We start from the raw sequence: 22,481 nt of genomic DNA on the forward strand, positions 1-22,481 counted from the left end.
ACCAGCGACCCTAGTGAGAATAAGCGGTTCAGAAAATTAAAGATTGAATGAACTGTCAGGAAATGAAAATTTCTTCAGGCACATATTTAAAAGAAGGCTATGGCACCTTTTTTTGGCAATTTGAAGGAAGCATGACGTCAGAATGAATCGCTTTATCGTAACAGCGACAGGAAAAAATAAAACAGTTTTATAATTTTCCTTACGATTTCAAGTAACTCGTGTCATGTTACGGAACTTTGTGGCAGTACATTTCTGACACAACATTGAGCAAAAATATGCGTGATAATTTTACAAATAACGTGATTTTTACAGAAACGTTGCAATGGTCGTTTATTTTTATTTATTTATTTATTAAGAGACTAAATGGGGCTGTGCTAAACCATTCATATATGTATACATATATATATATATATATATATATATATATAAATGTATATATATATAAATGTATATATATATATATATATATATATATAAATGTATATATATATATATATATATATATATATATATATATATTTTTTTTTTTTTTTTTTTTTGAAGTATCCAATTCATGTGCTCCTTGTTCAGAGTATACGTTAACCCATCACCAACCAATCACCGGGCTCCTTATTGTCAGTAAAACTAACCAATCAAAAAACAAGAACAGTGCTTGAATTCTTACCCACAATGCATTGCGGTAGCGTTTTCATCCTACAAATACAATCACATATTAACGATACCGCCATTACTGGTGGAGATTATCCATGTCTTAATATTCATAATACTATCACCAGTGTTATACAATTTTGAATACAGCTGATTAAGTTTTGCCACCGTTGTGACACCGTGACAGAGAGTTGTTTTACCACTACAGATATGTGAAACGGTACCGTATAATCATTAAAAGGGCTTCAACAACGTCAGTGTTTTGGATAACAACCTTAACGGGGCGTTATTCGCGGAATCTTAATCAAGAGATTTCGGAAGCACAATTTTTATAACAGGGAAAGCTGGTAACCGATTGTTCCAGTGTCCCATTTGAAACTGTAAATATCAAAGATTGAGGTAGCACAAAGAATTTACAACCCAAGAGATCCAGTTAATGGCGATGCATGACTTGCGTACGAATCCAAGGATATGTTTTTTTACCACGCAAATATACAGGATCCACTACCCGGGTCTAACGCACACTTCGAGTCAAAATATTTTTGATTCTGTTCTATTCTCTAATGTTCATTGCTTCTTTTGTGTGGATTGCGGAGTCTAATTTCGCCGTTTAACTGCGGACGTGGGCAGAGTATTTACAATAATAATTTTTAAAAAAAGTGTGGATTTCACTAAATTAACTAGTCTTCAGTGAGTGTTGAAAGATTCCCCGTTTCACCTAAACCATGTTGACTGGGCACCTAACTTTAACCTGGATGTTTTCCCGTGATTTCACACGCTTTGCATTAGGTTTCTTGCAGTTTGATATTCACAAATGTAATTGTGGAAAGGGCGGCACGGTGATCGACTGGTTAGAACGTCCGCCTCACAGTTCAGAGGTCGTGGGTTCGATCCCGGCCCCGGCCTCCCTGTGTGGAGCTTGCATGTTCTCCCCGTGCCTGCATGGGTTTTCTCCGGGTGCTCCGGTTTCCTCCCACATTCCAAAAACATGCATGGTAAGTTGATTGGACACCACCCTAGGTGTGAGTGTGGATGTTTGTTTTGTCTCTGTGTGCCTTGCGATTGGCTGGCAACCAATACAGGGTGTCCTCCGTCTACTGCCCGAAGACAGCTGGGATAGGCTCCAGCACGCCCGCGACCCTTGTGAGGATAAGCGGTACAGATAATGGATGGATGGATAATTTTGGAAAAGTCAAATGAACTTTTTGTAAATTTATGAAAGTAGGAGGACTGTGTTTTATGTCTATAAACGCTGCTAAAACCAAGAAAGCTAAGCCTAGAAGTTGTTCTTCCATTTCAATGTTAACTGAACATTTGTCAATGAAAATTCAGAGATTGTTTTAATTATTTTTTTTAGGAAGGCTGTAGTGCGCCATTAAAAATAGATTGTGAAAGAAAATAGTTTTGAAACAAATCTGTTGAGGTGTGTGTTGAGCACTGCAGCCTTTGAGCAAAGCACCGAAAGCCCTCCTTAGCTGAATTCAGCATTCTTTAACAGGTTTGACTGCACATTAGATCACAAAACAGAAACAGAATCCCAATTAAAGATTTAATGAGCACAAAAGAAAAAAACATAAAAAAAATACATGCAACAGAAGTTAATTTTTCAATTTAGTATTTTAACACCAAGCCTAGATTAAGTGGCAAGAACCTTGGAAGCCAACCTAACACTAATAAAAAGATGACAAAGCATTTTCAATTGTCCTACAAAAAAACGTCTGCCCTGCTAGTTTCACTTGCATCTTATGAACAAGTACCACAAAATATGTCCTTTGTTCAAAGAAAAGTCCATCCTGTCGAGGCTCCGGCAGACGGCTGTAAATAAAACCTCAAGGAACGACTGCATCCAGGTTTAGTAGCAAACCGGATCTGGTATGGTTAACATCACTTGGTCCTGCTCTGAGGAGAACTCTGCTGATTTCCACTGACAGTCAATGAGAGCGTCATACAGTTCTTCACTGTTCTGTATGAACCTCTTGTTTGTTTCCACCACATCCAACTCTGCCGATGGATCTGCAACACAGAGAGTTGCTTACTGAAACACACAACTCTTGAAACGCTCATGACACTGCAATTCAAAAGGCTGATCCTGAACAAATATGCTCAGAGTGTGCAAGCAAAATACAAACCTTCAAGTCCATCATCCTGAATATCGATTTCCTGAATAAAATAAAGAAAAATAATGATGCCATGATTTCTTTTTGCAAAATATATATGTTGGATAAAAATAAATCAATAAATAAATAAATAAAATAATGAGAGCTTACTTGTGATTGGGCATACTGGGAGTAATCGTACTGCGGATACGTGTAGCCGTACGTCGCTGCAGTCTGATCGTATCCCCAGGTGGAGTAATAGTTAGGATACGCCTGTTGCTGGTACTGGCTGTACTGGTCGTACGCTGGCGTGTAGGTGGTGCTTGCTGGCCAGGCTTTGGTTTCAGGCTGCAGCGGTCTGTTCCTTAAACTGCACCGGAGAGAACCACATAGGTAACGGTAGGACATTTTGGCAGCAGAGTTGCAAAACTTCTGTTGTAGATTTGACGGATATCCGTTTCTAGTTCCATCATGCAAAAAGTCCCCCAACTTACTTGCTAGCTGCTAAGCTTAGCCGCAGGGGTTTACTCCCCAGTCCCACAGCTCCTTGACACTCGTCCAGTGCTCGCTTTTGCAAGCGCTCGTCGGGAAACTGAACAAAGCCGCAACCCCTACAGCAAAAGATGCAATGTCTCAAACTCAATTGTGCATTTGGATTCAGAAGTATAAAACATGGACTTTTAATAGGTTAGCTCCTGAAATGTAGCAATTTTAATACAACTTTATTTTTCAAAACATTTTTTTTCTGTAATTTATTCTTTTTTGTGTGCGCTAAGGGCTGAACAACTAATTGAATTCAAATCGACATTGCAATGTGATCTCGTGTAATTTTCAAATCACAAAGATTGCAATTTGGAGAAAAAAACCCCTACATTTCGGTCGGTTGGTTTTATAGCATAGTATATCGTCGCTGTCCTGTGAAAAACACATGTTCAATTTAATTTTTTTTTTTAAATGTCCACGTTAATGGAATGTCTGTAATGTCAAAACCAATTCACATAAAAATGAAAACCCAAAAAATGTACATTAAGAACAACTAATTGAATTCAAATCGACATTGCAATGTGATCTCGTGTAATTTTCAAATCACAAAGAGTACAATTTGGAAAAAAAAAACCTACATTTCGGTCGGTTGGTTTTATAGCATAGTATATCGTCGCTGTCCTGTGAAAAACACATGTCCAATTTATTTATTTTTTTATGTCCACGTTAATGGAATGTCTGTAATGTCAAAACCAATTCACATAAAAATGAAAACCCAAAAAATGTACATTAAGTGTTTTTCACAGGACAGCAACGATATACAAGTTAAGTGCATATCCACATGTTTATATATAATTATTTCATGAAACATGAAAAGTGAATTGAAGCAGATAACTGTCGTTCATATTAATTCATTTGCCTTTATTTTAAGATTGAACTATAAGACTAAAACATGTATAATGAATTTGATGTTGTTTATTGTGATACATATTAATTTAATGCTTGGGTTTTGTTAAAAATACATGGGAAGAGGACCTTAAAAAAACAATCACATTAAATAACAATTGCAGTTTTGAGGTGAAAAATAGCGAGATTTTTTTCTCAAAATCATTTTTCTCAAGCGTGGGCCTAATATTTGCTCAAAATATAGCTCCATACTGATCAGCGACATGATAAAAACTTACTTAGAGTTTCCCATGCTGTCCAGCACGACTTTTCCTCCCCGGCACGAAGGGAATCGATTGTAGAAGAACTCGTACAGCATCCCATCATCTACCTCTGGAGTGAGATCGCCCACAAATAAAGAGTACATCTGACTACAAAAGATGAAATGGGATCGATTATGACAACGCACGATGTGGCAACATTAAAATAAGGCTCATAGTAGGCCTCATGTGGTTATCTTTCATATTCAAGTTACAGTTGATACCCTGCTTCTTCACTACGCCTCACCCTGTTTCTTGTTTCCCAAAGGTAGCTCGGTTTAACTTGAATCTTGTAGGCTGTAGGAGAAAAAAATCAAACATGTTACCCAACCAGAAATAATAACGACATACTCCCCAGCAATTCTTCATACTGGACTGGCTCCAGGTAGGGATTTCCCATTGATTTTACGAAGACACCTCTCAGCTGTGGCCTCATCCGCCATTTCCACAAAACAATAACCCAAGGCACTGCTGGACGATGGCGCGCTGTCAAAAGTTAAATTAGAATCACAGGTACAGCAACAACAGCAAAAACTACGCAAAGTTTAGACACTCACCCTGTAACCTTGCTGCGTATGATCCGAACACTGACCGCCTGCTCACCCATGGTAGAAAAGGCTCTGGTGATGAACTTCTCGTCCATATAAGAATCCAGCTACGGAGCAGCATAGCAGTATTCAGAATAGATAGGGAGCGATTCAAAGATCAGATCACATTATCAAAGACATATTAGTTCATAGTGATTTGGCTGATGAGAGCCAATACAGAAGATTTTTTAAAAAATGAAGTTTGTAAATTGTAGTTTTAACAGCGATTATAATTGGATGTTATTGTTAGTGGCGATAACGAAAAAACAGCACATGGAAAACAGCAAATGGTGATACTTGAAACAACCAAACGATAAAAATCATAACGCTATCGTTAGGACTACCTAGTATAATATATTGAAGACAGAGTGAGGTCAAACTAGAAAATAAACCGTTTAAATTGTGTATCGTTAGCTGTTGGAACTATCGCGCGCAGTCCATCGCCGTATTTAGACTAGCTAACATGGCCGCCATGCTGCTTTTCAATTCATTTCTCACAATATTAAAAAAAAACAGATATTAGCTTACATTTCCCATCCATAATGTACTCATGGTTCGGTCAACAATGTGGACTTTAGAACTTGAGTTTACAAGACAAACTAAGTTCGAAATATACGAGTTAGCGTCCACATGCTAACAAGAAGGCGCAGACGTGCTAGGTGTACGTGATGTTAGCAGGAAAGGATGTAGAAATGCGTCACTCGGGTCACTTCTTCCTTTAATTTACTGGCGGGATTACGTTTCTGTGGTGTATACCGCCACCTATTGTACAGGAACTGCAAAAGGACTACCTGCCTATCAAACATAACACAAACGGCGTCATGGAGCCAAAGGAATACACTAGATGGGTCAAGTCTTAAATTGTGGAGAAGTTTAAAACAGGGTTAGGTTATTCCAATTTAAAAAATAAATAAATAAAAAAAGATTGGAACATCTCACAGACAACTAACTACTCAAGCCAACATCTGAAAATGTGAAGAGCGCAACTGCAAATCTACCAGCGAATGGCCTTGCTAGTAGTTGAAGTTACAGCACTAGTGATTATGAAGGCCCCAGGCTTAGCATATGCACACGGAAATGTAATTGTACAAAAACAGGAAGCTTTATTCTCATTTTAACTGGTATAATAGAATTCAAAGTGTTTCCCACCATCAGTGCAAAATGAAGCATAAAAAGGCTAAACTAGGCAAAATAAACAACAAATACTGCAAGAAGAACACGACAGAAACTAAATACATTTGTTGTTAAATCAAGCCAAATCGCACCAACACCTAAAATAGTATGGTTCAATAGCAGCATCAGTTGGTTTGTCTTTGTTCAGTATACTGTGTTTATTACAGTTTATAAAAACCCTCTGAATCTTAAGTATGAAAGTATTAACATCAGGGTGATTGCGACAAACATGATTTGATGTAAAATAAATATGTTTTCTTACTTTGGGATTCCCCCCCCCCACTGAATAAACGCACTCATATTTGGATTTGTCGTTCTTTTGTTTAGGTCCGAAATGATTTAAAAAAAAAAAAATTGAATTCAAGCGAAGCAAAAGAACACGTCTTGACCGGGGGACCAATAATTATGTAGGGCAGTGTACTATACATCCATTTTTTGGAAGACACACATTTTGTAACTCCTCATGCACTTCCAACGAACTGTAGATGGTTCTTGTGGCAAAAAAATGATGTTGTTTGTGTACCTTTGAAATTGGTGCCGTATTGGCGACTTCTGCTAAAATCTTTTACGGCTAATACCATCTCCAAGCAAACTAGGCAGGTAGATTTGCATTTAAATTTGGTTAACATATGGTAGAGGAGTGAAGAGAAATGCAGGAATGAATGAATACAATTTTATGGGAACCAATATAATTTATGTAATAAATGTAGGTCAGTTCTTCTGATAGTGTTTAGGCAGTAACTACTGTAGCTGTCCTATGGACAATCTTCTTGAGAATCCTGGATATACTTTACTAGCAAGGCTGAGGAGCGCGAACCCCTCGTAGTTGGAACAAACCCTTCTTCCAAATGGGGGCCCATCATCTGTACTTGCTGTACCTATCAGCTGCCTAGAGGGCCCCACAGGACAAAATGATTTCTTCTTCAGTTTGACGGCCGCTTCAACAATGAAAGCGTCATAGCACACTTTTGGTCCGCCTCCCCGAGGATGTGGTCCAAGTTCTGCTGAAGGTGGGAGTTGAATTCCCTGCGCCATAAATTAAGCAGACCCTCATAATACATTTGGTTCTGTGGAACTCTACAAATTAAAATAATAAATAAAAAAGCTTGTTTCATTGACACATGGACTGGTGCTGATTAGCGGGTCTGAGACTGTGTATATAATGAATTCTGTATGTATTTAACCTTTTTTCTGAAGATGAGCTAATCGTGGCTCACCTGTTTTCGGAAGCTGAGCCGTGATTGGTTGATACCGGACCCCTGAGCAACTGTGATATCATTTTTAGTTGATAGCAAGTAACAAAATGGCCGCCCGATGAGATGGATAAAAACAAGAGGATTTTGCCGCTTAATTTTTATTCCACAAACACAATATTAAACAGAATATCAAGTTTAGACTAGTGAGGCTGCATAGAACATATTATTGTAAAGTACATTTTTGGGTTTACTTCCCCTTAAAGTAACCGTTTAAAACAAAAGACTGTGCCACAAAGGAAGTCAGTTCACAGTAGTTTATTTAGTCTGCCTGGATTCAAAATATTATGTACTATAAATGCACAGTGAGATTTATTTGTGATACCATAAAATATCCCATGAATGACCAAGTTGACATTTTTAAGTCACTAGCTCCACTGAGCGGATGAGACATTGATTCACAGCAGAAACAAATACATGTATGATCATACAACCGTCTAGCTATATTAATGCTGTATATGAAAATATTTATCACTTATTATTATTATGATATAATTATATAAAGTGTGTATATATATATATATATATATATATATATATATATATATATATATACGTATATATATATATATATATATATATGATATATCAATATTATTACAAAGCACAACACACATTAGAACTGTAAATACAAACCCTAAGTCACACAAAGACATTCTTGACCTGGGAGTCAGTCATATATGCAAAATATGTCAACAAGAAATTATGTACAGAAACCTTCCATTGGGTTTAAACAACATCGTCTGTGCAAATTATAATGGACGAATACGAGTCGTTTTATTCTTTCGTGTTAACAGATTCCATATTCATATAAGTTATCAAGAGAAGGAAATATGCAATTGAGTAGCTTCTTCCAAAAATGACACTATTTTGTTTACAAATAATTACCTTGGACAAAAAAAAAAAAAAAAATCCTGTTAAATTATAACTACTAATAAACTGAGGCCAATGCGACCCAGATCAGATTTTTTTGCCCATATGCAACCTGTATCTGATTTTTTTAAGACAGTCTGAACGGCTCAATTCAGATTTTTTCGAATCCGACCTGGGTCGCTTTCATATGTGGGCCTAGATCGGATACGTATCCAATCTTTTCCAATGCGACGGCGGTCTGAACGGCCAGGTCGTATATATCCGACATTGACATCACCCAGAGCCCAAAATGCGCTGCGCGCAGGCAGAGGGAGAGTGCTGGCAGCAGGGGATCGAATCTGCAAAGTTGTTTTGAGTAACACTATTGACTTGATATTTTTACTTTAATTTAATCCCACTTGAAACATGAAGCATAAAGTGGACATTTATGGCGATCGTAGTAATTCAGCCACGACTCAAATCGATTCATTTTTTACGCACGGCTATGACGTGACGTCATTGTTAGTGATGTCTCCATGAAATGAGACATCATAGCGTCGCCTTGAGATTTTCCCCAAATACTGTATTTATTTCTGCCTCCTAACTAATTGCTTCACTGTATAAATGCCCAAATGCAAAAAAAAAAAAACGATTAAAAAAAAAAAAAAAAAAAATCAGAATTGAGCATTAAGACCGGCGAGGTTAACCTAGCCTTAGAGAAATTAAAATCAAGATTCATGACTTTGTGATAAATGTAGCAGTATAACAAGTCAACTAAAGCTTGTGTAGAGCATGAAAAAAAAAAAAAAGTTCAGTATTGTACTTCTATTGGCTGAATTAATATTTATTGATAGTATATAATGTAAAAGATGCAACAGTTTCATACAAATTTTACATTTAGTAGTGTTCTAGCATTTTTATAATCAACATCGACAGACAGATACACTTCGACACCAAGGAATAAACATTATACAGTATGACAAAATAAACGTACTATCATTTGATTCGTTTCTGGAATCTTGTTAAGGTAACATCAACCACCATTGTAATTTTTTTTTTTTTTTTTAATTTATTAGATTTTACAAAACATCATAAGCTTTACAAATGCCTCAAACGACCAGTGTGCAGTAAGACCCGCAATTTTTAGTTGCAAGATTGACCAAGCACAGTGTGTGAAAGCCGTATATTTGCGTTTCAGCACTGGCAAATTGGCTTACTCGAGAAATTTTTTTTGGGGGGGGGGGCGGTCAGACCTTGTGTTTTCGCTGTTTTGACACCGAAGCAATACTTCTACTGGTTTGGCGTCATCAGGTGGCATCTTGGTGCAAACAGAAGAATGTGACGAAGATCTTGAATCATACAAAAGTAGTAATTTGCCGCCATCGATAAACATGCCGCATGTTGGCGGCAAATGACTACTTTAAGGTAGAGGTGGCAATTTTCAATTTTTTTTCACCATTTGCGGCAAGGCTTCCCCAGTGAATAGTAAGGGTTCATTGCATATAGAAAATTACAATGGAGACCACAGAGTCCTGAAGTATGCACATAAAAAAAAAAGGAGAAGGTGTTTGAAGAATATAGGAACAGTAAAAGTTGACCGCGGACGGTTTCCACTCAACCAAAAGTGTTTTTGTAGTTAAGAAAATCTGTTAAATTAGTAACCGTTAAGCCCGACCGAAATATAACCCTTTTGACCACATGCGTTCTGGAACAGATTAGCCAGAATAAAAAAGAAACATCTTCAGGGAAGTATGGACACATCAGACAGCACATCCTTCATATGTGGATGGAGAATAAGGACAATGATTGACAAGGTATCTTGGTCTGGTACTACAGCTGAATATTGTGTACCCTTACATGTGCAGACACAACTCACTCAGTCCATTTTCTCTTTGTGAACAAGTTTCGGAGCATCCACAAAGTCTTGCCCGTTAAAGAGGATGATGGTGGCTGTAATGGCGCTGCAAGCACCCCAAAACATCACATAAGCAAAAGTCTCTGTCCATGTGTCGCCTGAAAGACAATAAAGCATACAGTAAATAAAATCATTGTGTTTGGTATGCATCTGTGCATGATTTAATATGCACACAGAGAGCATAGGTATTGAAAGATTTTTTTGTTTTTGTTTACAAGAAAATGTTCTATGCAAGCCCCACTAGTCTAAATATATCATTCTGATTAAAAATTGCGTTTGGGGAATAGGAATCAAGTAGGAAAATCCGCCCATTTTTGTCCATCTCAAGGGGCGGCCATTTTGCCACTTGTTGTCGACTAAAAATGACAATTACCAGAGCAGCTGTGATGTCATTTTCAGTCAACAGAAATGACAAAATGGCCACTGAGATGGCTAAAAACGGGTGCATTTTGCTGCTCAGCTCATATTCCAAAAACATAATATTATGTTTAGACGAGGGAAGGCGCATACAACATATTATTGTAAAGAAAATTTTTGGGTTGACTTGTTTAAATGTACTAACTTTCAAATTCAACATTTTACAATTTTATGAGCATTTTTGAGGTTTTGTGTGCCAAAGTTACCATGGCAATTATGCTATTCTCATTTTTACAAGCTGGGGGATACTATCCAAATGATTTTTAAATGCTATACCCACTGAATTCTAAGTATCTAATAGCCCTGATTTACAGCGGAGCACACACATGGTTACAATCAAGCCAAATGAGATTTTTTTTCTCCCCTGCCTTGTGTTCAAAGTCAGCAAAGATGTGATTCTCTGATGTCTCAGAAAGATTAGCTTGATTAGCCGGGGTGCTTGTGGTAGTTGGTCGAAGTTGATCAACAGAAACGCGAATGGAAGCCCGTTTACAATGCTAGGCGGATCGGGCTATAGGCGATTACTATTTGGTCCGGCCGGACAAAAAGGCGGATGGACGGACGGCCGAAGGGTACCCCAGCTGACGGTGGAAGGAGATAAACGGACCAGGAAATTTTAATAGCATGCCCAGCTCTGGTTATATTAGTTTTTGATTTTTCATTATAGTTAGTTTTGATTTCGTTTTGACTTTTGTTTTTTAAATTCAGTTTTAATTCATTTTTATCACAGGTTTGTTCATTTTAGTTAACTGAAAATGCTTTTTTTTTTTTAGTTAAAGCTCCTATCCCACTGAGTGGCCAAAATTTGTGAACATTTGCAAATGTTGTGAACTAATTATTTAACATTAAATCATGTGTGCCACAATTACTAGCCCCCGTGATGCTAATACTTGGTAGAACTGTGCGATTTCTCCCAGCTAATCGATGAAGAAAATTAATATCAATAGTTTAATGAAAAGTCGTACTGATATCAGACATATGTAAAGGTTGAAAAAAATGTACTAACAGAACAAGGGACTTGAAATATATGACAACTATTTCCGAAGGTTAAAATTTAAATTTGACAACTACTTTGATGAGTATATTGATGAGATATGTATTTACACATCTGACTTGTAAGCAGATCGTTTTAACACAGCAAAACATGGCTTTTAGTTTGGGAGTAAAATATTGTCACATGTATGGACTGTAACTTTTTTTTTTTTTTTTGTATTATTATTATTATTATTATTGTTCCGGCGAGTTTGCGCATTGTCAAACAGGAAATGCAACAATCTGTAACTGACACAAGGGTGTGCTTGGTAATAAGTGCTCATGCTAATGGAATGTCATAAGGCAGGCGATGTGATGCATATGAAGAAGTCATACGAAATGTTCCCTTCCTTCCCAAGCGATAGTTTATTTATTACTAGCAGTGACTGTACCATGTATCTTAATTAAACTTTAACCTCTCATTGCTTACTACTGGTATACAGTATGCTGCTGGATCTCATCCACTTCAACTATTGTTATATCCATGAATCTTTTTTTTTACTGCCATTTGCTAGTGAGGTTATTATAGTTTCTTTTTACACTACAAATGTGATGGTCAAGCAATATCGATCCCACTCTTGTCTGGTGATTCACTTGCAATTTCAAAAGATGTAAAAATAAAATAGTCGTTGACATGTTAAATAGTAGAGAATTAACAGAAGTAAAGAACTTACCAGCCATAAGAAGACATACAATGCACATCGAGAACGCCACCAACATTATGATAGGTAGCTGTAAAACAGGATTCAATGATTACATTGAGGTTAATTTACTTCTGTTGCAAACTGACGAAATATTGACCAACTGACCGTGAGGAACTTCCAGTCTTTCTGCACTCTAAGAGGACCCTGGCCGTCTGATTCATCAATGGTAAAATTACCCAGAAACAAGTCAATTGAATCCTGAAACCAAATAAACAGTGTTTTCATATACAAAGACAGATAGAAAATGCTCGTGAGAGTCGGCCGAAGTTTGCAGTCGGAATCGCTAACGGACGCTCCGGATTAGAGCCGAAATGGGCAAGATGAGATCGGTCTAACAAAAAACGAGTTTTTACATTTTTTTTTTCCCGTACAAAAACTGTTATACGGCGTATACACAATTTGAAATGATCAAAAAACGTATAAAATACGGGGAAAACGTACAAGTTGACAGGTATGTAATGATTGTTGTCAACAAAGTTACAAATATGTTCAATTCATTGTTAGCACAGCAAGCCTGCTTATGATGTCACAGGGTACGAAACATACTTGTCGGAAACCATCAGAGAAGTTGTTTTTGTAATAGCGGATCATGGAATTCCAACCGTCCATCAACAACCCAAAGTGTGTTCTTTTCCCGGTCCTGAGAGGGTACAAAAAAAAAAAAAAAAAAGAAACTTCTGTCAAAGAGAAGCTACAAGAATAATTGAAGAATTAGCAACACAGAAAACACCATGTTAGTCACTTATGTGAAACATGAGTGTTACTGTACCTTGTGAAGTCTGTTTTTAATGCACCGGTTCCTGCGTACTGTACGGCACATGCATTGGCATTGTCAGCCCATGCTGATTGGAAAGCACACAAGATGTGAGGGTATGCTCACGTCACACGGGACATGCTAACACTCAGATACTAGTACCACGTTACCGTTTTTGTAGATCTTCTCAAAGTCGGCCTGTTCTTCAAGACGCTGTCCTACATTTAGAACACCCATTCTCTGAAGACACCGTCAGATACATATTGTAAACCTCATTCAGTGGCCTTTTTTTTTTTTTCAGTTGGTGTTTACCTGGAGCTGAGACTGCAAGGAGCGGCGTGCCAAAAGGCTCTGGATGACATTGGTTCTGTCCAAGCAGTCCATACAGTTGCTCCGGAAGACACCTTTCTGCTGGGCTAGTAGCCTTCCCTCCGGGTTCACCATGAAGTAACTTCACAGACAGGGAAAAATAAATAAATAAATAATAATAAAAAAAAAAAAGGAATTGTCCCCTTCTTTGTCGGATTAAACTTCCATATTGCCTTACACACATTCACATAGCTGCCGTGTGTACCTGTATTCATCTTGCGTTTCAGCTACAGCATCCACCAAGATCTGGAGACGATCCCATCTCATGTGGCTACACTCTTTATGGAAGTCAAAGGCTATGTAACTGAGGATGGAGAATAAAACGTTCTGAATAGAAGATGACACTCAAACCTTTTGGGGGGCTTGGTGTGTGTCAAAATTGTTCAGACTTTTCGGGTGAGTATATGGTGATAAGTTACACATTAGATTTGTATGTGGAACTGACAAGTGACAACAAAGCAATTTTGTTTTTATAGGTTATACTGACTTATTGGTCAACACATAACATATTCATCAGATAATTCCTAAGGTGATCAAACGTTCACATACAGTACAAAGATCATGTTAGCTGCAGCCTTTGTGCTCCACATCAGTGTACTTAACAGTTAAGTAAAATTCTTCATAACACATAAATAACATACAATGGATTTAAGGACCATTGTAATTTGAACAAAAGTATGCAGATTAAGATTTACATTATAATTAGGATTATTAAAATTTTCCCATGGTCGAACCCTCACAAATCTGAAAATGTTCCATATAGGATTCCAGTCAACTTTTAGCCGTTGTGAAAGTACAAAATGTTATATAATGTTACTGTAACCAGTAACCAAGTAAGTCTCAAGTCTAAAAGAGGAAATAAACCCCCCAAAAATCTTTGCAATATGTTCAATACGCCTTCACTAGTCTAAACATGTTATTCTGGTTAAGATTGAGTTTGTGGAGTATGAGTTAAGCAGCAACATACAACCGTTTTTAGCAATATCAGAGGGCGGCCATTTTGTTACTTTCTGTCCACTGAAATTGACATCACAGTTGCTCAGGGCTCAGGGAACAGTGTCAAAATGGCCGCCCTCTGAGATATACAAAACCAGGTGGATTTTACTGCTTAACTCATATTCCACAAACACAATATTAATCGGAATGCCGTGTTTTGACTAGTGAGGCTGCATAGCGCATATCATTGTAAAGAAAATGTTTGGGTTGACTTTTGCGTTAACCTTCAAGTAACAAATCAAGCAAGTCTGTTACAGTGGCAAAAATTTAAGTCACTTCCCTTTACATTTCAAGAAAGTTAAGTCATTACGTACTTGGATTAGGCAAGTCATAAGTCAAGCCATACAAGTCACAATTGACTCTAATGAGTCGACCCTGCATGTGTTGCGTTAAGAGTTCAATGAGTGCCAACTGATTTCTGATTGGATGTCCAGGCGTGAGTGTAAGGAGGGAAAAGCACGTATGCATATGAAAGGTAGTAGAAAGTGACAGCAGACAACTAAAATAGCTATGTGCACAGCTTTATTTCGGGGCTGGTACGGATTAATTGCATTTCCATTCATTTCAATGAGAAATATTACAAATTATTCATATTATAATATTGCCTCGCTTTATAAACGTTTCTAGTTACAACTGGGCTCACGGAACCAATTCAGTTCGAAACTAGAGGTTCCACTGTAATGTATTTGGTAAACGCTGCAAAGGTACAGTCCCGTAGGAAGTGAACGTGTTACAGAGTTAATGCTCAGAGCTGAATCATGAACGGACTGACAAAGCACTGAACAAATCGTTTTAATGAACTCATTCTAGTGATTCAGTCCAGTTAAAAGAAGTGCTGTTCGCATCACTATCACTGATGCCATCGTAAAAGTATATTCGCACAAAACAAAGAGTACCACTTACTTGAGCATACCGCTGTTCACACCGGCCACCATCTTGGCAAAAGCCTGTTCAAGAGGCTTTTCAGAGCCTTTCTGATTTACCTGAAAAACAATACACGCGTATATATCCCATTTTGAAGACCTCTACATTTTCTCTCTCCATTTAATTTGAGACTCACCAGGTTAAGAAGAGTTTGTTTCCCATAGATTAGGAGCTGAGAGTCAAAATGTCTCTGGAAACCATCCAACTGAAACATATTTCCAAGTGGTTGGTATCAATTTCCCTCCACCGAAAGAACAACACAATAACGAACAACAATGTCCTTACATGACTGGTTGTTTTGCTGATAATAGGTTTAGGTTTGTATTTAAGGTTGGGCCTTTGACTCCAGTAAAAAGGCATAGAACCTCTTGTCTGTGGGACAAAAATATCATTGTGAAATTATTCATCAACTTTTAATCATGCTCACAATGACTGGCACGATAAAGCCAATCACAGATAACCGGCCACATTTATCATACTTGCCTGCACAAACGAAGCTTTGGCTCCCTCATATAAAACTATCTGCTCGGTTTCAACAAAGTTAGCAGCATGGCCTTCTGAGTCAATGCCTGGAGAGTAGAGCACAGAGAAATTTAATTTGTCTGCAAAAGGCACATTACATATGCATCTTGTGATCGGATCAATGATTGGTTATCCGTTTTTTTAACCTCAGCGATTGGCCCCAAAATCCCAATCGTGTGAAGCCTAAGTCATAGCATGAGACTTGCGAGAGTTTGAAACACTGGACAGACACACACACAAAAAAAAAAAAGAGAAAGGAAAACACTGGACAATTTTGTTACCTCTGACATAGTATCTGACACCAGCCCGGAAGCAGCTTCTCCGAGATATGAGGATCCACTCAAAGATCTTCCCGTTGATACGACACGGTTTCATGACAATGACTGGACCAACAGATCAAGGAAACAAGCCTGTTAAGCATTCCTTTGAAGTATATAAGTGAACATTTCTTACCTCTCTATCTTCAGTTAAATACATTGTAAAAAGGATACAGCCGTGCACAACAGGGAGAGCAAACCTGTGGAGCTATGGGAAGTTTGATTGGAGGTTAAAATGGATTTTGAAAATACAGAGCTATTAAGTTAAAGGGTAAGTCAGCCCCCCAAAAAATCTTTACAATAATAATATGTTCTATGCAGCCCCACTGGTCTAAACTTGATATTCTGATTAATATTGCGTTTGTGGAATACAAATTAAGCAGCAAAATGCACCTGTTTTTATCCATCTCAGGGGCGGCCATTTTGTCACTTGTTGTCGACTGAAAATGACATCACGGTTGATCAGGTAACAACCAATCACGGCTCAGCTTCAGAAAACAAGTGAGCTACAATCGGTTGTTACCTACTGTATTGTCATTTTCAGTCGCCAGAAAGTCACAAAATGGCCGCCCCCTGAGATGGAGAAAAATGGGTGGATTTTGCTTCTTAACTCATATTCCACAAACGCAATTGCAATCAAAATACCGTGTGGGCGCATACAACACAAAGAAAATTCTGGGGTTGACTTCCCTTTTTAATTTTGGCCTCAGATGACAGTCATCTTACCTCTGGCTCTGCTGCCAGCTCTCGGAGGAGATTTGCATTCCAAACAAACCTCTGATCAGCCTGAAAAACATCAGCCACACACTTCTCATCTTTTTTTTTTTATTTATTTTTTTTATCAGCTCTGGTTTGTGAGCTGCGAATTTCCAACTCCCTAAATGTTAGAAGGTTACATTTGATTAACAAGGCAATCACTCGTCATTAGCTTTGCCAAGGAGTTTATCTTCTATTCCACTTAAGTCGTTCAAGGTTGCGTTCAAGGGTCCGCCCTGGACTGGTCACCAGTCAATCGCAGGGTACATATAGAGACAGACAAAGATTCACACACACACGCATTTGCTCCGTCACTGAGTGGGAAGTGAACCCGTACCACTATAACGACAACTCCTTAACCACTTTCCACCATACGCCACATCTGTATAGTTCATCAATTATAACAGGAGTGAGGAACAATCACACTAGCTAAAAGACATCACAGAGAGAAGAAATTCTCTTTGATCAGAGGCATGTTTTTTTTTTTGTTGGATCACTCACCCTCTCCAGCAGGCTCATCTCCTGGAAGTCGGGGCTGGTATTGGCCAGCCGCTGAAGAGTGTGTGTCAGGTCATAATCAGTGCAGAAGTAGAAACCGTCTGTAGTCAGCACATTATTTAGCATGGACAGGAAGGTCTTATTCTCCTGAGACTAGAAAAGGACAGAAAAATAACATTTTACAGGAGTTGATGATATTATGTACTAGCAGTGAAGTTTGACAGACGCACAATGAAGTATATAATAATGTGCACACCTCACTTTTTGTATTGTTTTATCCAAGCTAAGAGCATCACATCTTCAAAACTAGGGATGCGCAATAAGAGTTTTTTTTTCCCCACCAGTGCTGATAATTGATAACTTTCTGCTTCTCCAAACCGATATCTTTTTTCTTTTCGACCCTGTCGTCTGTCTCGCCATCTCAACCCAACCTTTCCAGGTATCTGCAGCGCAACGCACCTAATAGGGCTGGGTAAAAATATCGATGTATCGTGATACATTTTATGCCCATGGCAAGTATCGATACGTTGATGAAGTATCGATACGTTTGATACCTCATGTTATGTTATGTTATGTTTTGCATGTTCTATGACATACTTTTAGAAGATTTGAGGTCCTTAAAGTTGAGCTTTGTGAATGGAGTTTTATTTATTACACTCCTATGTATCAGGAACAGTTACTGGACCAGTTTATGCACTTTTCAATCGTGATACTTGAGTATATTTCAAATGGCACTTGCCTCAGTTTTGTTTTTTGTTTTTTTAGATATATATTTTTATAATATTTAAGTATCGCAAACCATATTGGATCGCAACCCAGGTTTTGGGATCGGTTTTGGATTGTGACAAAAGTGTATCGTCAAATTTGTTGAATTTGCAGCATTAGGAAGTTGCATTTGAGATTTCAAAAGCTATTTCAATCAAAAACATCTTAACAGGTCAAGTCACATTTTAACACGGGACCTCTTATTTGATAGCGGCTTCAAATTTATTTGCAGGCTATCCGAATAGGGAGGTTTGTTTAAAAACATTCAAATGATTTTCTAACAGTTGATGACATGAAAATTATGCTGAGTGATGAGAAAAACATCGTTTGCATAATAACTAGGAACACACTGCACTTTTTATAAAAAGGTAGCATGTTATCATTTGTGTTTGCTGTCTGCTTACCATTTTTAATGGGTGTAGGTTTGGTAAAATTCTAATTCAGGGCTCAAAACAGCTCTGCACCGAGCTGTCATTGTATTCCACACTTGAATATGCACACTCCGCAGTAGAGAGGGCAGTGATAAGTGGCTCACATCGCAGACCATATTCCCAAAGCAGTTTTATTTCAACAAGAGAGTTAAAAGAGGATGATAAGTGTGCTGCAAATCTTGTCCTTGGGTTATTTCAACCGTAGCATGTCACAAACATTCTATTAAGACATCTGAGAAGTGTTTTAATTAATCATGATTACGATTATGTTTTTAAAAGTGAGTAATCAAATCTACGTGCAAAGCTTTAGTAAGTGGCCTTAAGTGTAAGTGCAGTGGTTTAAGCAACAGCAGTGAATATTGTATTAGAATGAGATGCATGCTTTCTGGGCTTTGTGTGTCTCTGTTGGGATAATAGGATAAGACTGCTAAGCCAATTTGCTCAGCAGTGAAACCTGATGTGAACTGCCAATAGACTGTATGCTCTCTGGCATTGTTACCACTTGATGTGCGCTTAAGCGCACTGTTTTACTTTTTTTATTATTGTATATGAATTGTGTTTGATTGAGCACGATATTGTACAGTTACTCATCATTTTTAACGCACATTTTAAACATTTTCACCGAGACAACTACATCTTTAACCGGAGGAAAAAAAAAAACTACCACCATAACTGCAGTTAATAATGACCTGCGACGCTTTGTTTTGCAAACGTTTTCAAACCACTACTGCCTGACAATATCACTCTTCATGATTACAATCCCTGCTTTACTGTGTTATGTTTGCACAGTTTCCTGTCTTTGCATGAGTTTTTATACCTGGATCTCTGACAGATGCAAAATTGTCTTCTTGTAAGAGATGATATCAAAATCCACGGCTTTCCACACCGCATGACCCATGAGGCTGCCCACATTTCTCTTCCTTGTGATGACGATTAGGTACATCCCTATGGAAAGTCAGTTGGCGCGATATTTGTTATACTGAACGACATACTGACCATACTCCAATTAAATACATCTCTACAGTATCTACCAGCAACCAGGCGAATGGTCCCCATGATGCCACAAATTGGCCTGGTCACCGCTGAGGCAGGGATATCCTTTTTACCTGTGACAACACGACAGATGAGATGCTTTAAAAAGAGGTTTCCAACTCTTTTCACTGTGAGAGATGCTTTGACAAAAGAAAAATAGCTGAAAGCCACTCCATGATTATGGATAAATGTGACAATGTCACCTGTCAAGTCAAAATCAAGTAGTCCCTCAACATTAGAATAGCACTGATAGACGCAATTATACAGGACTAGTCATTCATTTTCAATAAGTAAAGCCCCTTGACAGCTTTTTTTTTTTAATTTTTTTTTTTTTTTAAATGGCACCGTAGGAATAGAATGTATATTAAAGGCAACTGAATCGCAGCAGAGTTTAGTAGTTGTGGTAGTAATCTTTGAGTAATCTAAAGATAAAAATGTTTACCTGTGGACAGCAAATATATTTTTAGTTAGAGTAGTTACGCCAGATGTTTTGCTTAGAAACACACATTTGTCTTATGTAGCTTCTGTAAGAGGCTTCTTACTTGTGAGGGTCATCTCATATGACACCCTGTCAATAGCCAGGACGGCATCAGCCCCATCATCACAGGCTTCGATGAAAAATTTTTCTGGGGTGGTGTGTCTGAAAAGAGATTGGGAAACGTACATTTTTTCAGGTATGTGTTCAAAATACAGTAGCTGGCAGCCGCTGCCTCAAATATGCCAATAAACAGCTTTGGAAAACCCATTTTTCGACAATAATCAAATATATATTGTAATTTCCATCCATCATTTTTCTATAGCGCTTATCCTCATTAGGGTCACGGGGAGAGGAGGTAATTTACTTTCAATTTAAGCTTTCATAAAACGGCACAATCATAAAAATGCAGATTCTACTTATGTCTCCTATTCCTACAGCTGGAGTCACTTGAAGGCCTTAAATAAAAACAACAAAGTAAAGGTAGAATTAATTCATGTTCACATAACAGCTCTGTATACTTCTTGTGCGTAAATATTTAATACTGTAATACCCTACAAAGATGAAGAAAGATGTGCAGGTGAAAGTAAGACAAAACATTTTTTTTGCACTTGTTCATTTTGTCAAAATAATTTAATAATAAGCCTCGGTCCACATAAAAGGTATCAGGAGTCCACTGAGGTCACACCCATATGTCCTGAAATCTAAGGGCGCAATGAGCAAGAAAGAACATAGCAGTAAAGACATTATGAAAATGTTTAACTCATTCACTGCCAGACATTTTCAGACCCTCTTTTACCCTAACCGTTAAAGAAAAATGAAAAATATATATAAATAAATTCCTGTGATTGAGTGGCTGAACTGCGAAAAGTCAAATAAATTTGTCAATGGCAGTGAATGAGTTAATAATGATGGCTCCCTTGAAACAAAAAATAATGCTCAAAGAAACAGATCAAGATCCCTGCAGTGGAAAAATGTGACCTGTTGTTTAGCCACAGTGACAAATTGAACTGAAGATATGTACTGCATGTAGTGAAACAGTGTTCTAATGAGAGAGCCGTACAAACAGCCTATTGTTGCCCTTTCATAATCCAAACTAGACTAATGTGACCAAACTAATACTGCCAGACTCTTTCAACTCTTCTAGACTACATCATCGAATAATGACAAAACAGTGTGAGACAAGTAACGATTCCCAACATAGGGATCAATAAAGTATACCTAAACTAAGATTTGCCATTACCCTGACATGGTGCAGTTTGAAGAAAAAAATAAAAAAGAAGAATAATTATATCAAACGTTTCCTGGAATGTTACGAAAGAAAGGCTGTTGCAGGTTATACTGTAGGTCAACAAATAGGCTTGGGATGCCATACATGGAATAAACATTTCTGCCTTACATTTCGTTTACTTTCATGTGACAAGAGATGTTCTCCAAGACCATGATAGTTCCACTGCCACGGGGAAAATAAATATCGGTGCTACTAAATAAATTATAAAACTACATTGACGACAAATATGAATTTGTCTGAAAGATACAGTGAAATAAATTACAGGTCCCTCCTTGTCGTCGTGCATCATTCTTAGGGGTTTTAACTTCAGTACTTCCTGATGAAACAAGACTCACTCAGTGAACTTTAGCTGTCCTGTCACTTCGTTAACAAAAGCAAAATTTCCACCCAGGTTGTAGCTACCACCGCCTTGAGGCTTAGCTTTCTAGATGCAACTCAACCGATGTCGAGATAATGTGTTTCAAATTAAACTGTGTTTAATGTACTTACAAATTGTATCGCTCGTAGGCGGTCGCCATCTTCGCTGCGTCGACCTAACCAAAGCGACCCAAGAGTGACAGCGTCTGAGCTTGTGTTGCCAGCTGTCAGATTAGAAGGCGGAACAAACCTCCGTGTTTAAATCGTTTTTTTCGACGTAAAATCTGGCAACCACGAAAGGCGTGACTACAAGCAGATATCTCCTCCCCAAATTAGCAAACCAAGTGCCTGTATGGGCTCCTGTCATTTTGGTATCTGTGAGGATCTTAACAGTATTTTTCATTGAAATTAAGTCACTATTAAAATTATTTTAAAAACTAAAATTTCTTCTTTCTTTATTTTCCTTAAAACAGCCGATCAAATCAGTAATACCTAATTTACCTTGAATTGATCATTATGTAAATAAATGCAATTCATGCAACATTTTTTTCTCTGTACGCTTTAAATGTGCCCACATATTCTGTGTTTTATGAGTACGGCACTTCCTGTCAGGCACCGATGTCACTACC

At 37.8% G+C, this 22,481-nt stretch overlaps 2 protein-coding genes and 1 non-coding gene across 3 annotated transcripts; 1 reads left to right on the forward strand and 2 right to left on the reverse strand.

Moving 5' to 3' along the window:
• Window positions 1–883: 883 nt before the first annotated feature.
• Window positions 884–1,019, forward strand: LOC147132591 (U11 spliceosomal RNA). Its single transcript, XR_015082330.1, has one exon. It is a non-coding gene; the product is annotated as a U11 spliceosomal RNA (small nuclear RNA).
• Window positions 1,020–2,183: 1,164 nt separating this feature from the next.
• Window positions 2,184–5,722, reverse strand: LOC147132592 (tRNA selenocysteine 1-associated protein 1-like). The gene is made up of 9 exons (XM_086015436.1): window positions 5,548–5,722; window positions 4,990–5,087; window positions 4,804–4,918; window positions 4,680–4,729; window positions 4,412–4,543; window positions 3,239–3,355; window positions 2,916–3,114; window positions 2,778–2,808; window positions 2,184–2,661 (listed from the first exon to the last, which is right to left on the reverse strand). The coding sequence occupies exons 1-9, from the start codon at window positions 5,569–5,571 to the stop codon at window positions 2,501–2,503; spliced, it is 927 nt and encodes a 308-aa protein (XP_085871562.1). The 5' UTR covers window positions 5,572–5,722; the 3' UTR covers window positions 2,184–2,500.
• A 1,965-nt stretch (window positions 5,723–7,687) lies between these two features.
• sacm1la (SAC1 like phosphatidylinositide phosphatase a) lies at window positions 7,688–22,138 on the reverse strand. Its single transcript, XM_086014800.1, has 20 exons — window positions 21,985–22,138; window positions 20,272–20,369; window positions 19,729–19,803; window positions 19,515–19,642; window positions 17,505–17,654; window positions 16,974–17,033; window positions 16,422–16,455; window positions 16,212–16,313; window positions 15,892–15,977; window positions 15,694–15,780; window positions 15,545–15,613; window positions 15,388–15,467; window positions 13,694–13,792; window positions 13,432–13,570; window positions 13,290–13,359; window positions 13,135–13,207; window positions 12,912–13,005; window positions 12,471–12,563; window positions 12,336–12,393; window positions 7,688–10,310 (listed from the first exon to the last, which is right to left on the reverse strand). The coding sequence occupies exons 1-20, from the start codon at window positions 22,011–22,013 to the stop codon at window positions 10,174–10,176; spliced, it is 1,761 nt and encodes a 586-aa protein (XP_085870926.1). The 5' UTR covers window positions 22,014–22,138; the 3' UTR covers window positions 7,688–10,173.
• Between the last annotated feature and the right edge of the window lie 343 nt (window positions 22,139–22,481).

The sequence above is a fragment of the Filicampus tigris genome, chromosome 18 (genome assembly GCF_054856515.1).
Source record: "Filicampus tigris isolate MCC_2025a chromosome 18, RoL_Ftig_1.0, whole genome shotgun sequence".
In the NCBI taxonomy this organism is placed as follows: Eukaryota; Metazoa; Chordata; class Actinopteri; order Syngnathiformes; family Syngnathidae; genus Filicampus; species Filicampus tigris.

Coding starts and splice junctions, on each gene's coding strand:
- LOC147132592 (XM_086015436.1), bottom strand. CDS start 5,571: ATGAGTACATTATGGATGGGAAAT. Junction 2,809..2,915: donor CCCAGTATGCCCAATCACAA/GTAAGCTCTCAT, acceptor TATTTTATTCAG/GAAATCGATATTCAGGATGA. Junction 2,662..2,777: donor TCAGGATGATGGACTTGAAG/GTTTGTATTTTG, acceptor TCTGTGTTGCAG/ATCCATCGGCAGAGTTGGAT.
- sacm1la (XM_086014800.1), bottom strand. CDS start 22,013: ATGGCGACCGCCTACGAGCGATACAATTT. Junction 13,793..15,387: donor GTGAACAGCGGTATGCTCAA/GTAAGTGGTACT, acceptor CTCCATCCTCAG/TTACATAGCCTTTGACTTCC. Junction 10,311..12,335: donor TGTATGTCTTCTTATGGCTG/GTAAGTTCTTTA, acceptor ATTGTCTTTCAG/GCGACACATGGACAGAGACT.